The sequence below is a fragment of the Colletotrichum graminicola genome (assembly GCF_000149035.1).
Source record: "Colletotrichum graminicola M1.001 genomic scaffold supercont1.56, whole genome shotgun sequence".
Taxonomy (NCBI): domain Eukaryota; kingdom Fungi; phylum Ascomycota; class Sordariomycetes; order Glomerellales; family Glomerellaceae; genus Colletotrichum; species Colletotrichum graminicola.
The window spans coordinates 73,939-87,243 of record NW_007361060.1 but is presented as its reverse complement, the minus strand read 5'-3'; the positions used below and the strand labels follow the sequence as shown (position 1 = coordinate 87,243).

The following is a 13,305-nucleotide window of genomic DNA, read 5'->3' as shown; positions in this document are numbered from 1 at the left end:
TTATACACTTTCAAGAGCCCAAATGGTTTCTGAGATCAAGTGGGAGATGGACGCATCAATTTCAAACAAAAAACAAGTGACGCAACTACACGGTTGGGCAGCCTCTCCTACTCATGACTTCAGTCTCATTCTCTTCTCCCGACCACTAATGCCTAACAATACCTGTACTTCCCGCGACGTGGCTGGGCTTCCATTCGAGCTTGAAGAATTTGCTTCAAACATTCAACGGGCATTTCGACAGATCTTATGGGAGTCTTTATTGTTGTATCGGTGTTGAGTTTCACAGGAGAACGGCAATGAATTTGTATGACGAGCGAAAATGGTACAATGAACGCCGTTGGTGACGAATGGCAGGTATCTCGGTTAACAAAGAGGATGAACGAAATATCTAGTCGCTGTGATCAGGGACTGTTGTTTTCGGTCCATGAATGCCGTTTCTACCCTCGGTTTGCTATGTTTGACCCGGATAATGTATCTCATATATCCCCATCTTCTCTCGGCATCGTTTGGTGAATTCTTTGATCCCCTACCGGGTGTTGCTCAGCAGGGCATCTAGCAGATACGTATCCAACTCGCCTTCTCCATGGATCTCATAGAGGGCACAAATATCAGCTGTCAAGGGAGCTAGGGTGCTGACCAGTTTCTTAGAAGCGTCAATTGGAGATGTCGCGGTGTTAGAGCCATGTCAGTTCGAGGCAGGCGTAGATGCAGGGGACCATGCCCCTTCCCCGCGAAAGCTACTGCAGCCCACTTTGCAGTGGGAGGGGACGTTAAACACCGACTCTGAGCGCTAGTTAGCGTTTGCAACACAGGAATGAAACTCAGAGTTTGGTTTACAACAAGTCGAGCAGCAGGCTCTGGCTGATTAATACTTACTGAAGATTCACGGACCTGAGCGTTGATCTGAATATATAAGTCATCCAGTGGCGGAGGAACCTGGAAGGTTGAGTTGCCTGCCACCAACCATTGGAGGAGCTAGCGGCGGACCCCGGTCCTAGCTCGGATGCAATTCCACTTCAACCCATCCGCTTCTCCATCCCGCAACTTCTTGCATCTGCAGTAAACTACAAGACTCACCGCGACGATGGCAAACACAGCACCAGAACAAACCGGCTCTCCGCCGCCTCCGCCATCGGGGGACGATCCCGTGTACGGCGGCTTCACGCGCTTCGAAATCGAGCTCGAGGTGCGCACACCGTTCGCCCTCCCCTTCCACCAGCCGCGAAGGCACAGCTAACCAGACGCATCGCGCGCACGCAGTTCGTCCAATCCCTTGCGAACCCGCTGTACCTCAATCACCTCGCGACGCAAAAGCTGCTTGCCCGCCCCGAATTCGTCGCATATCTCGCCTACCTGCAGTACTGGTCCCGACCGCCGTACCTGAAGTACCTCATGTACCCCGGCCCGACGCTGAAGCACCTCGAGTTGCTGCAGCAGGAGCAGTTCCGGACGGACATCATCAGCCCGGATCTCGTACAGCGGTTGATCGACGAGGGCATGAAGGCGGCGATCGACTGGCATCGGAGCGATGCGTGAGGAGGGGGGAAGCAATTGGAGAAGCCATTGAATAGTTGCGATTGAGACCGGCACGCGGCGATGACACACATCCAACCTTGAAGGATGTCCCGGACTGAAAAGAACAGGGCTGCATTGTCCAGTCCGACGAGAAGACGTTTGAGTGTGAGGCACTACGGGTTGTAAACCGACCTGGGACGAGGAGTGCGGCGGCTGTTCGTCGGGAGATGCCCAGAGTCGCAAATCATTACGGTATCAGACACATCACGAGATTATGATCAAAAGACAATGAGACTTTGCGGGAGCGAGATAAGTCGTATGAAGGGGAGAAATAAAAAAAAAAAAAACACGATGCTTTTCGGCACTGGGTAATCATTCGTACGAAGCAGCCCTACAGAGGCTATCTCGCTGAACAAGCTCGACCAGCAGCGCGACCAAAGGTCGCAGATATCAAATAAACCAAGTAAACCCAACCGTGCTCCCTAACGCCTCGCAATGCACCGTGAAAGATCAGGCTCCCGTCTCGGTATCAGTTCTCTCTCCACCGGTTTCCGCAAGTCATGCACTGCGGACGGCGTTAGCATTTGTGTCCACGGCCACCCTGACACCGGGAGCGAAGAGGGATCATACCTTGTAGAAGGTGGTCATGGGCTCGTCGGCACTGCGGATCTGCACCTGGAAGAAGGCGGCCTCTTCGCCGTTGCAGCCCTCCTTGGGGCACTGGGCCCGGGCCTTGTCGGCGTTGTCCCACTCGCCGGGGCCGCCGAAAACGTCCTCGCGCTCCTTGCGCTCGAATTCGCGGCGCGAGTAGATGGGCTCCGTGATGGCGTGCTCGAAGGGGCAGGTGCGACACTCGAGGCGGTTGCGCACGCCAGCGTAGGCGGAGACGGTGAGGATGTTGGCGCAGTTGGGGCAGACTGGCGCAGTGGGAGGCTGTTAGTGGGCGATGGAACGAGCGATTGGGGAGGCGGCGGGACGAGACGGAGCCTTACAGAGCAACATTTTGACGGACGAGCAAAGTTGTAGCTTGGGAGAGAAGGCGTCGTGGTCTTGTCCTGCGCGGCTCGGTGACGGGCGGTGTAAAGGGTTTGGACGTCGATGCGCAAATGCCCACGTCTGTCTGTCTCAGTGATTCGGTCGTGATGCTTTTGGAAAATTCAGCGGGCCTTGAATGCGACGGTGGGGGACGAAGCGCTGCAGTCACCAGCCACCGGCCACCATCAGTCACTCAAAAAGCTTGGACAGGCAAGTACCTATGACACCAGGTACTTGCACCACCTTAGCGTGTCTTGGGTACCTAGGTACGGAGTACGGATATTTGGGCAGGTAGGTAATAAAGAACTTCTACGGACAGGTGGGGCCGTTCTGCTGGAATCCCGCTTCAACAATATTCCGTGCCCCTCCTTCTTCGGTCCCACACCCCCGCCTTACCCTTTCCCGCCTGTCCATTCGGCGAAGCGAAGGGGAGCATGTCCTTTGTTCACTGTAAAGCTAACAGTTCGAGGCTGAGGCTACGTACTGGAGCGCTAAGATACAAGCACCACAACTCCCGATCAGGGGTTGAGCGATCACTGCCACCTCCCTGAACAGACCGCACCCTGGCACCAGCCCCCGATTACGTCTCGTTCATTCAGCAGCAGCAGCAGCACCACCACCACCAGAGTGTGTCACTGAGACGCGCAAATCGACGTCCACCGCTCGAATTGACCTCCCCGAACCCAGATCTGCGCATGTTCAGACACCTCTTAGCGAGTCACTTTTCTTGTGCATCCTCAACCTTCCTTTCATTCACAACTTGCAGTTGGTTGCAAACCACCCCCCTCCATACACCTCCTTTCACCCCGATCTCGACCCCACCATACGAGGTTCAGGTACCTACGTAAACCCAAACCGTTCCTGGCTCAGTACAGAGCCAACCCGAAACACGCCTCACCTCTCTATCTCTATCTCTCTCTCTCTTTCTCTCTCACCTCCACAACCTAAACACACGACACCCAGATAGTTGCTCATCTGCAGCACAGAAATGGCCGCGGACAACGAGGAACACGAGGTAAGTTTCCCTCCCGTTCGCGCCTATGTCGTCGCTCTTGTACGGCTGGAAAGCGGACAAGCACTCGAGAGGGTCAGAAGACTGACGGACCTTCCCCCCTCCAGGGCGCCTCCGTCAAGGAGCTTCTCATCGAGGCCTGCCGGCGCAACAACACCGACCTCTTCAACGAGGTCGTCGCCGACATCAAGGACGAGGATGAGCTCTCCCGCATCCTCAACGAGACCACTACTGTCATGGGCAACCACCTCTACCACGAAGCCGCTTCGCGGGGTAACTGTGAGTGCTTCTCTCCCGCCCTTCTTGCACCGTCTGGCCTCACACTTCACCACTCTCCCCTCCGATGCCGATTCTTCCCACCTTTTCTCCTTCAGACATGACAAAACGTAACGGCAACCACGCTAACCTCCGATCTTCCCCCCTCTCTCTGCAGACGAAATAATCGACCTCCTCCTAGATCAACCAAACTTCGAATGCGACCCCGTCAATCGCCTCGAGGGTGACACCCCCCTGCATACCGCCATCCGCTGGATCAACTCGGAACCCCCGGCCCAGCGCGAGTTCGGCAACGCCCTCGTCGAGATGATGCTCGAGGCCGGCTCCAACCCGCGCGTCAAGAACAAGGGCGGCCTGACGGCCGTACAGCTCGTCGACCCCCGCAACACCGGCCTCCGCGACCTCATCCAGAAGCACGAGTACGCCTCCCTCAACGCTGGCGACTTCATCAGCGTCGGCTCCTCCTCGGCCGCGCCCAGCACCAAGGCCCCTGCCGTCCCCAACGCCGCCGCACCCCCCGTGCCGACCGCCCCCGCGCCGGGCTACGTCGACGACGAGAGCGACGAGGACGCTGAGTTTAGCGGGAGCGATGACGAGGAGCGCGCCGAGTGGGAGCGGAGACGGAAGGAGCGCGCCGCGCGCAAGGGCTGATCTTTTCCATGTCTCTCGAGGGTGGTTAGAAAGAGGGGAGAGAAGGATCATACCCGAGCAGCGTCCCGCCTTTTTTTTCCCACTAGCATCGTCTGCTCCTCTTCTTTCTCGGTACCCAGCTTGGACTTTTTGCATTGCATTCACCATCTTACCGGTGTTGAGACCCCAGGGGTGTGTGTGTGTGTGTGCGTGGTCTGGGTACAAATACACGCGGCAGCTTGGTCGTATCCGGGGGGGATGGGGGGCAAAGAGAAAGGAGTTTGGTTTCCTGTATTTTCTTCCCAGGGGAAGAAGCCATTCTGCTTATTCGCCAATCCTCCGACAAAACAAAAACGAACGGGAAACGCAGGAGAGACCCCATCACCCTCGCGCCTCCTACATATTAGACTAGGTAGCAATTGCCATCGCGTTACCATGGCATGGGCAGACGATCCCTCCCGAGAAACAAGCCAGCATTCAAGACAAAGGAGCGGAACGAGGGAAGAGAAGAGAAGGGGGATTGGTGAAAGAGAGAAAAATGAGAGAGAAAAAAAAATGAGAGAGAACAAATATTGAACAAGGAAAAAAAAGAAAAGCAGGTGAGATACAGGCTGTTTCAAAAGACCAGGCAAGATTCGGGTTCGCCTTTCTGTCTGATGCGCGCGTGGCGGGAGGAGAAATAGAGAGGGGGGGCTCAGAAAGTAGTGGACGAACGGGACGGGGCGGGTTAGACCGGCGTTGGGCATCGCGTACCTACTTTACCGTACATCCAGCAGGAATTCGACATACAAAGATCACTTACTCTGTCCTCATCAAGCCGCCGCAGCGATGTATTCAAAGTGAGTCCAAATGCAACGCAAATCACGGCTGTCAGTCCGCCCCATTGCCTCTGCACCGTCAAGTCAGGATTCAACCAAATTGCGAAGAATTTGTTACGTTGTGCTTGATACGGATATAAGCGCTCTAGGTACTCGAAAGGAAAGGGCAGCTACGCTGCTGTCTGCAACGGCTCATAACCTCGACCCTCCTCCTATGTGGTTCTCAGTCTCCATTTCTCTCGTATATCGTCGTCCCATGCATCGTATAGTCGTTCCGGGGTATCCCAATGTCAAGAAATCCAAGCCAAAGAAGCACGAATCATTGCGCGGGTCCTGCCCGCCATGCTTGTCCCAGTGAAAGAAAAACAAGACCCATTCACGTCACCACTCTATCAAAAGCACAGCAGTGATAATCGCACAGATGGCCCAGTGCGACAACACAGCATGGCCTGAGGCAGCGTTCTTCGCGCTCTCAGACTCTATGTAAGTGCGGTTCCTAACCAGCTCCAGGTTCTTTTGGCTCAGAAAACCGGCGCTCGCGATCTCGAACAGCTGCGGTCCCATGGTTCGGAGGATGTTAGTGCTCCGACCGGCGGGACAAAAGACAACCTCCCAGCCGCCACCCGAGGGGACGATGAAGGTCGAGGTCTGGTCATCAAAGGCGAAGCTGTACGCGTCAGGACACATAGCCTTGGCGTGCCTGGAGAACAAACCCGGCTTGCATTTATCGGGATCATGCCATTTGCCTATACAGCAGTCGTGGTCCGAGTTCGTGGCCGCGCATTGGCTCTTGCACGGGCTAAAGGTGGGACGCCTGATTTGGTCGTCAGGGTAAGGGTAGACTCCATCGCCGGGCTTGTCGGGCGGGTTAGTTAGCAGGGGCCAAGGGCACCAGTCTCGAACACTGTCGTTGGATTCGTTTGGTTCCCAAGGGACGGGGAATGTGCTGTTGGTGTAGACCGCTCCACTGGCTGCACGCTGAGCCATGAAGCCTGGCGTCGCGATGCAGGCACAGTTCGTCAGGTTGGGCGGAATGAACGTGGTGTTCTCAGCGGGAATGTAGTTGATGCCGACGGGGAGATTGTAGCCGTCGACGAGGGAAATGTCGTAGAATGTCTGTCTCCCGGAGACACCTCCGGCTAGGTTGAACTCGGCAAGGGTAGCAGGAACGGTACCCTGTACATGTTGTTAGCGCTGGTTGATCGGATCGTGTGGCATGAAACTTACACTGAATTCACAGTCAAGCTTTCCAAAGCAGTCGCCCGTTGCGCAGCCAGCCGACTCCCCGTTGACTGTGCAGTTAGTCCTTCCCCAGGCACGGCCTTGCCATGTCGGCCCAACCCATAAGTCTCGGCTATCGCCTGAGGCGAGCTCGAAGCCTCCGGTCCCGGGGCCGATGCCATGCTGGGTTGTGATGCCGGGCCAGATCGTGCCGGGGCATGAGTTGGTAATCTTCAAGGGTATCCTCCCGTTCCAATCCTCGGGCGGACCTCGTTTGGCGGGGTTATACCTCTTGTTTAGCTGGAGGTAATCGCTTTTGTAACTCGGGTGGTAGCTGGGGAACACGATTCCATTGGTGGTTGGCAACTGCGAGGCAAGTGCTAGAGCAACCAAGAGGTTCCGACTGGCTTTGTTCGAGCGCTTATCGACTTTCCTCGACGACGACCGTCTCATGGTCATTGTGGTGACCGTCTTGAACGGCTTGCTGGTAAAGCTCGAACAATGTGGGAGGTCGACTGCAACAAAGCAGTTGTATGATTTGATGACTCGATGAACAACGGATATGATTTACTCTAGGATGATGAGACAATGCATGGTTCGCAGGCCCCCGAGCTTATATGGTCCCGAGAATCAACGGTGTGGTGTAGCTATACGACCGGCGCTAGCGTGGTAGTGATTGGGTGCCACCAATGGCCGGTGATGGGCTTGCGCCGAGTGACGTACGGAGCGTGGGATAGAGCACGAATAGAAGCAAGGGCCAGCGGAATTCCCGGTGGTGATCGGCCAGCTTGATCCAGGGCCAATACCTGATTATCCCTGCTGGCGCGATGTAGCGTCAGCGGCTACTACCAGGTATTAGGAGCCACAGGTCGGTTGGACGGCGTCGTTGCGTGGGAACAAGAACTGGGTCGTAGGGCAGAGAAATTAGGCTGTCTCTTTACGCTTAAAAACAAGTGGACGGGCGGAGACAAGTAATGATATAAAATAACGGTTCCGGTTAGGAGACGTAGAGAAAGGTTCGTGTCGCGACAACCCCAGTGTGAGGTCGAGGACGGCGAAGAAGAACAAGAAGAAGTAGAAGAAGGGTTAGTTACAAGACGACAAGTGAACATTGCATCACATCGCATCGTGGCCCGCACCGCTGGCTATTTGTCGAGGAAGGGCGGAGGGGGGAACTGGCCCGTCCCATTTACCTGTTGCCATTGACAGTTGTCCGCGTTGCAAGATGCAGGGCCCGACCTTGGACTGAACTCTGCCTGCAGTTTGGGTTCAGACGATGACGCAGGCAGGCACAACTGGCTGCCCAGTTTCCCGTTCGGAACTGCAGGGTCCAGTTTGCCTTGTTGGCAACGGGGCCTTCCTTGCTTGGCCGCTGTCTCCTCGGCCGTTATCCCGGTCGCAAACTCCACTCAGGAATGGATGGGTACTTTATGTACTTAGGTAGGGTAGGTACGATGTAGTTTGGCGTAATGTGGCTAGGTTGGTCTGCGAGATGTTTGCTGTATCGTGCCAGCCACATCCTCCGTCTCACGCACAGCCTCGCTGGACTGCTAGTCATCGCATCACTATCCTAAGCTGTGGGGCTCTCGTGAGGAATCCATGGCCACCGATTCATATGGGTACCAGTTAACACCCCACGTGTTGTCCCCTAATACCTCTCAGCAGAATGACTGGCCACGACTCGCACCTCGAGAGTGTTGAGCTTGGCCTTGCAGCGCGCTCTGTTGTTGATCACTTCGTCCTGCCGCACATCTCCCTGCGATGGAAATTCTTCCTGGCCCGACCGCTAGTGCGACAATCGGAACTGCAACGCAACCTTTGAAATAACTTGATTCATCCCGGGCTGGGAACATCGTCCGTCTACACTTGACAATAGACCATTATCCTTCAGCGTCATAAAAAACCACGCCCCAGTCCCACCCTCGCCTTCCAGTCATCTGTCTGGGAGGTCTTTTCGTGATATATACTCTTGGCTATTATTAGCCTTGGCTGTCCTTCCCGTCTCCCTCACCTTTTCGAGGTATCATCCGAGTGTATGGAAACGAAATGCCCAATGTAAACCGGCAAACATTATCAATCTTTCTTCTCTTTCCATTACGCCCCTGCCGTCTCTACCTGAAACGCGCCCTGCAGCGGCCCATGACCTCGCCCTGGCAGACAAGCTCTGCGCTGAACTCGGACCCGTCCAGTGTCAGGTAGATGTCAAAGTAAACGCGGTAGAATGTGCCCTGTGGCGTGTCCATCCTCTCAAAATCCTTCTCGAGGTTCTTGCGGGACAGATCCGAGGTGAGGGTAACGACTTCCTTGATACCTGAGGGGTGTGTGTTAGCAGTAACATATCAATGGCAACGCGATGCAACTTACGAGGATCCTTGGTGTACTCGGGGCAGACATCATCGTCGCAGGCGTACAGAATATCCTCATACATGAGCGTGGCACCGGGGGCGACTTGTCGGAAAAAGGAAACCTTGACGGGCTCGCCAATCTTGACCTTCTGGCCCTTCTGTACAAAGATCTGCCGTGTGAATTTGCAGCGGTCCTTGCCGTCGAGGGACGGCACACGGTAGGCCTCTGGGTGGTAACCCTCCTTAAAGGGCTGCAGGGTGGCCATGAGGTAGTGGCGACGGGCGACACGGTGGGTGACGACACGCTCCGTAATACCGGCGGTGACTGCACCCTTGACAATAGCGGCGACCGAGTCCATAGGGCGAACAACCTTGGATTGAAACTGAGGAGGCACGTGGAGCTTGATCTGCTGGAAGAGGTACTCCGAGGCACCGAAACCACCGACGACGAGAATGTTCTGCAGCGTGCGGTTCTGGGCTTGGATGGCGATGATCTGATTTCTGACGAGCTCCAGAATGCGGTTAACAACGGGCTCGAAGCACTGCAGAATCTCCTCGTTGGTGAAGGTCATGTAACCCTCCTCGATACCCGCCTCGGGAAACTCGGCCTCGATGCCGACGTCTACAGCCCATTTCTGCCCGTTATTACGGAAGTCGGCCTTGATGCGGTTCTCAAAGTCCATGATGCACTTGGCGTATACACGGCCTGCGGTCTTGGACCCGTCAGGCAGCTTCATCTTGCGAATCTTGGTACGCAGGATGTTGCTGAAGTTGCGGTTCAACGCTGTCGAACCGCAAGAGTCACCGGATCCTGCCGTGCACTCGGCCACCGTGAAGGGGTTTTCTTCCTCGACCTCGTACGCAATCAGATCAACAGTACCACCACCGCAATCGACAATCAGCACGGCGTCATGCACCTTTAGGTTCAAAAGACCCGTCTTGGAGCAGAAGATGGCGGCGGCCTCTGGCTCAGAAACCAGCGTTAAGCGGTTGTCGTTCTCGTCCCGCAGGAAGCCAGCCTGGATAGCGGCGGCTCTGGTCGCGGCCTTGCCAGCGTCATTCCAGATGGCAGGTACGGTCAGGTAATAGCGGATATTGCGCTCCTCGCGGTTGAAGACCTCACCGAGAGTCTTTTGCAGGGCAGAACGCATCGCCTGGCGGAGTTTGAAGAGGTAGTCGGCGGCGACATCGATCTCGGACTTGCCAGGAGGCAGAGGGGGCAGGTTGATGGGGTCAATATAAGTGTTGCCGGACAGCATAAGCTGCAGCTTGAACCACTCGACCTTTTGCACGCCGGGCTTCGGATATCCAGTAGGCGCAAGGGCATCGGCAATATCAGGACCCCAGCCAACAACCTTCTGGTACTGGTCGTAGTAGAGTACCGTGGGGATCTGCAACAAATGGCGGTTAGCCAAAGCCGGAAAGGCCAGGGTGAGGGTATACGGGAAGGGTATTGCCAACCTTTTGCTTCGTGTATGATCCAGCGCCGGGCCATTCCGTAATAATGTCCTCCTTCGCTTCGTTGTTCGTGGCAAAGGCAAAAGCCACGCCAGAGAAAGTGGTGCCCTATCGCTCACGTCAGCAACCAACTCCAAAGCACCACGAAGGGTTTCCGACTCGGCGAGCTACGTACAAAATCGATTCCGACAATCAGCTGAGCCTTACTCCTGCTGTTTCCCTCGACCTCGGCCGCGCTGCCTCCACGCTGGTATTGCGCCAAGGGCCCTCCCCCTTGAGGGGGGCCCGGGGGAGGGTAACCGCCGCCGCCGCCGCCGTATTGAGGAGGACCGCCCATCGGATGTCCTTGACCACCGACAGGAGGGAGCTGAGGCGGGTAGCCGGCGACGGGAGCGCCACCGGTGTTGATGGGCGGAGGGCCGCCAACCATCTGGCTGGGCGGGGTGCGAGCCGGACCTTGACCGGTCATGGGACTGGTACGACCGATGGGAGGAGGACCGCCGGGAGGGTAGTTGGCCGAATAGCTCGGGGGACGGTTACCGGGGCCTGAATGATTCATCGGAGCGATCGAGGCGGAGGATGTCGAGGCGATGGAGCCTGGTCGGAGGGGAATCTGTTGCGGTATTTGAGGGGCACCGGAAGGATGGCCACCTTGTGGAGGAGGGGTCGGGCTGGTAGTGTGATTCGGATCGGGCGTTTGGATGCTGGCAGTTGACTTGCGCTTACCGAAACCAAAGCCTTTCAGGCGGGAGTTGGAAAAGCTCATAAGGGAATACTGGAGGAGGGGAAAAGGAGGGGAGAAGAGCGAGGGCCCTGGTGGGCAGGATGAGCAGAGGGTATATCGGTTTGGGTTGCGGGCGTCGGCGGCGGTGCGGTGCTGTTCCAGTAAGTTGGCGGAAAGGTTGTGGTGGTAATCGGAGGCGGGATGATGGCCTGGGCTTAGACTTTTAGGACTTGGTGCTGCGGCTGGTGGGTTGCGGCTGGGGTGTCGAATTCGGGGGATTGGGGAGGGGGAGGGGGGAGGGGTGGCCGAGAAAGAGAGGAAGAGAGAGAGAGAGAGAGAGACAGAGAGAGGGATTGGAACCCAGATAGGTCGGGAGGTGGGAGTTAGTCAGTCCGTTCCTCAGTCGACAAGGCCGCAAGTCAGGATTCTTAAGGGGGGAAAATGATGACTTGGGGACCTGAAGGGGACTGGGAGGACTCTAGGACTCAGCTGCTGCGACGGGTCCGAGGTTTTGCGACTTGACGCTTGACAGGACGAGGGCGGCGAGGGAGGGGGAAAGGGTAGGGGGGCCGGAGGGAAAGAGTAAGAAAATAGAAATGCGCTGCTAGGCCACGGCTCAGGTTGATTCGAGGGAACTTTGGTGGGGGGGGGGTGGAGCGTGAAAACGTGGGCTGGTCTCCGGCGTTGAGATACCTAAGGTAAGGTCGGCAAAGTAGAGTAATTGTGTGGCCGCCCCGGGCGCGTTTCAATGAAGACGCTGTTTCTGGGGATGATACGGTGCGGAAAGGGATAGAGATTGGTACAGAAACGGAGCACAGCTCTGATCTGTTGCTGTGTCGTACCTAGGCAAAATACCTTAGGTGAGTGGAAAGAAGCAATGGCAGCAGATGCGATTATCTGGGCCGACAACGAAGACGGCGTAGAGAGCAGAATCGAGAGTGGAGACGGGAGACTGCAATTGCGGGCAGCGACTGCGAAACGAGCGAGCGGCTGGGACGGAAACAGGTGGGTGTGGGGTTTTCTCCTTCTCTCTTTCTCTCGCTCCTTTTTCAATCATTCAGGTGAAGTGGAGTGATAATATGAAAGGAAGTAGAGACAGGGGGGGGGGGGGGGGGGAGGTGTGGTAGCGGTAACAGTTGCAGCAAAATCTAAGACGTATGTTGATATGTACCTTTTTTAGTGATTTGGTGACTTGTCCGTTGTAAGCGGCAGAGACTTCACAGTTCAGCTGTCGGTATTAGTAATTGTGCGTTTTGGGTTGATAATGCCGAGAAAGCGAGGACAGGCGATTAGAAGAGAAGAAGGAGGTGGAGGAGGAGGGAGGCCAAGATGATGCACAGAAAGATTGATGATAAAAACGAGGACAGACGAGCTGGCAATTAGGCAAGCGTACGAGCAGGTAAGCAGGCGCCGGTTTATGCAGGCAGCGGAGGGTAACAAGAACAAGGGATCTGATCTGAACGGCTGCGGCACATGTGAGAGCCTGGTGAATGCTCAGAAACTGAAACTGGAAGACTGACTGGATGGGAGACTCGACGCCAGAGGTTGAAGGCGGGAGGCGGGAGAAGAGAGGATAGGGATAGAGAGACAAAGAAAGTGTGTGCATGTAAGAAAGAAACAGGGCCACAACACAGAGAGAAACTGAGCCTCTGGCGGTTGCTGCTGGCTGTAGGACACTGACACAGACTGACTGTACAGCCCTGGCCCAAGTCCTAGGTTCAGGTCCGTACGGTTGGGCTGATGGATCAGATCAGCCAGAGACGAGACGGGTTTGCTTTGCCAACTGGCTGTGCTCTTCGTCGCCAGGCCCTGCTTTTCTTTCTTTCTTTCTTTCTTTCTTCCTTCCTTCCTTCCAACTTTCCTATCTGACCCCTTCTTTTGCCTCCCTTTTCTCGGTCCGTCCTGATGCCCCCCTTTTTCTACTACTTTCCTCTACTAGGATTTACCCAGCTTTGTTTGCGCGGTCGCAAGTTTTGCTGCTGCATTGCTTCTGCAGTAGCTTTGGAGAGGTGTTGGAGCGGGATGAGATGGCGCCGCTGCTGCCCTGTGCTCTCTCTGTGTACTGTACTGTGTGCTGTCCGAGGCAGGCGTATCTTTGCGCCTTGATTCCGTGGGTAGGGAGTAACCACACGGGGGCTAGGGCTGCAGGATGGCCCGGTGGCTGCTGCTCTTACAGTACCTAGATTACCGATACTGTGCTAGCAGCTGACGGCACTACCTAACACTAAAGCGAAGCCTGCAGGTGTATGTACCTGTACCTGTACACCCCTC

The 13,305-nt window shown here is 55.9% G+C and overlaps 6 protein-coding genes across 6 annotated transcripts; 3 read left to right on the top strand and 3 right to left on the bottom strand.

Moving 5' to 3' along the window:
* Positions 1 to 1,084: 1,084 nt before the first annotated feature.
* On the top strand, positions 1,085 to 1,536 carry GLRG_10113 (uncharacterized protein; the record flags this gene model as incomplete). Its single annotated transcript, XM_008100798.1, has 2 exons — positions 1,085 to 1,186; positions 1,261 to 1,536. 2 exons carry the CDS (start codon positions 1,085 to 1,087, stop codon positions 1,534 to 1,536), a joined length of 378 nt encoding a protein of 125 aa, XP_008098989.1.
* Positions 1,537 to 2,044: 508 nt separating this feature from the next.
* On the bottom strand, positions 2,045 to 2,517 carry GLRG_10112 (transcription factor S-II; the record flags this gene model as incomplete). The annotated part of the gene is made up of 3 exons (XM_008100797.1): positions 2,045 to 2,080; positions 2,146 to 2,432; positions 2,508 to 2,517. The coding sequence occupies 3 exons, from the start codon at positions 2,515 to 2,517 to the stop codon at positions 2,045 to 2,047; spliced, it is 333 nt and encodes a 110-aa protein (XP_008098988.1).
* A 1,021-nt stretch (positions 2,518 to 3,538) lies between these two features.
* GLRG_10111 (ankyrin repeat protein) lies at positions 3,539 to 4,489 on the top strand (the record flags this gene model as incomplete). Its single annotated transcript, XM_008100796.1, has 3 exons — positions 3,539 to 3,565; positions 3,670 to 3,841; positions 3,996 to 4,489. The coding sequence occupies 3 exons, from the start codon at positions 3,539 to 3,541 to the stop codon at positions 4,487 to 4,489; spliced, it is 693 nt and encodes a 230-aa protein (XP_008098987.1).
* Positions 4,490 to 4,725: 236 nt separating this feature from the next.
* GLRG_10110 (uncharacterized protein) lies at positions 4,726 to 5,277 on the top strand (the record flags this gene model as incomplete). The annotated part of the gene is made up of 1 exon (XM_008100795.1): positions 4,726 to 5,277. A coding segment is annotated over one exon (319 nt), but the record flags the coding sequence as incomplete, so codon positions are not given.
* A 390-nt stretch (positions 5,278 to 5,667) lies between these two features.
* On the bottom strand, positions 5,668 to 6,966 carry GLRG_10109 (thaumatin family protein; the record flags this gene model as incomplete). Its single annotated transcript, XM_008100794.1, has 2 exons — positions 5,668 to 6,462; positions 6,514 to 6,966. The coding sequence occupies 2 exons, from the start codon at positions 6,964 to 6,966 to the stop codon at positions 5,668 to 5,670; spliced, it is 1,248 nt and encodes a 415-aa protein (XP_008098985.1).
* A 1,652-nt stretch (positions 6,967 to 8,618) lies between these two features.
* GLRG_10108 (uncharacterized protein) lies at positions 8,619 to 11,076 on the bottom strand (the record flags this gene model as incomplete). Its single annotated transcript, XM_008100793.1, has 4 exons — positions 8,619 to 8,818; positions 8,872 to 10,243; positions 10,314 to 10,418; positions 10,486 to 11,076. The coding sequence occupies 4 exons, from the start codon at positions 11,074 to 11,076 to the stop codon at positions 8,619 to 8,621; spliced, it is 2,268 nt and encodes a 755-aa protein (XP_008098984.1).
* Between the last annotated feature and the right edge of the window lie 2,229 nt (positions 11,077 to 13,305).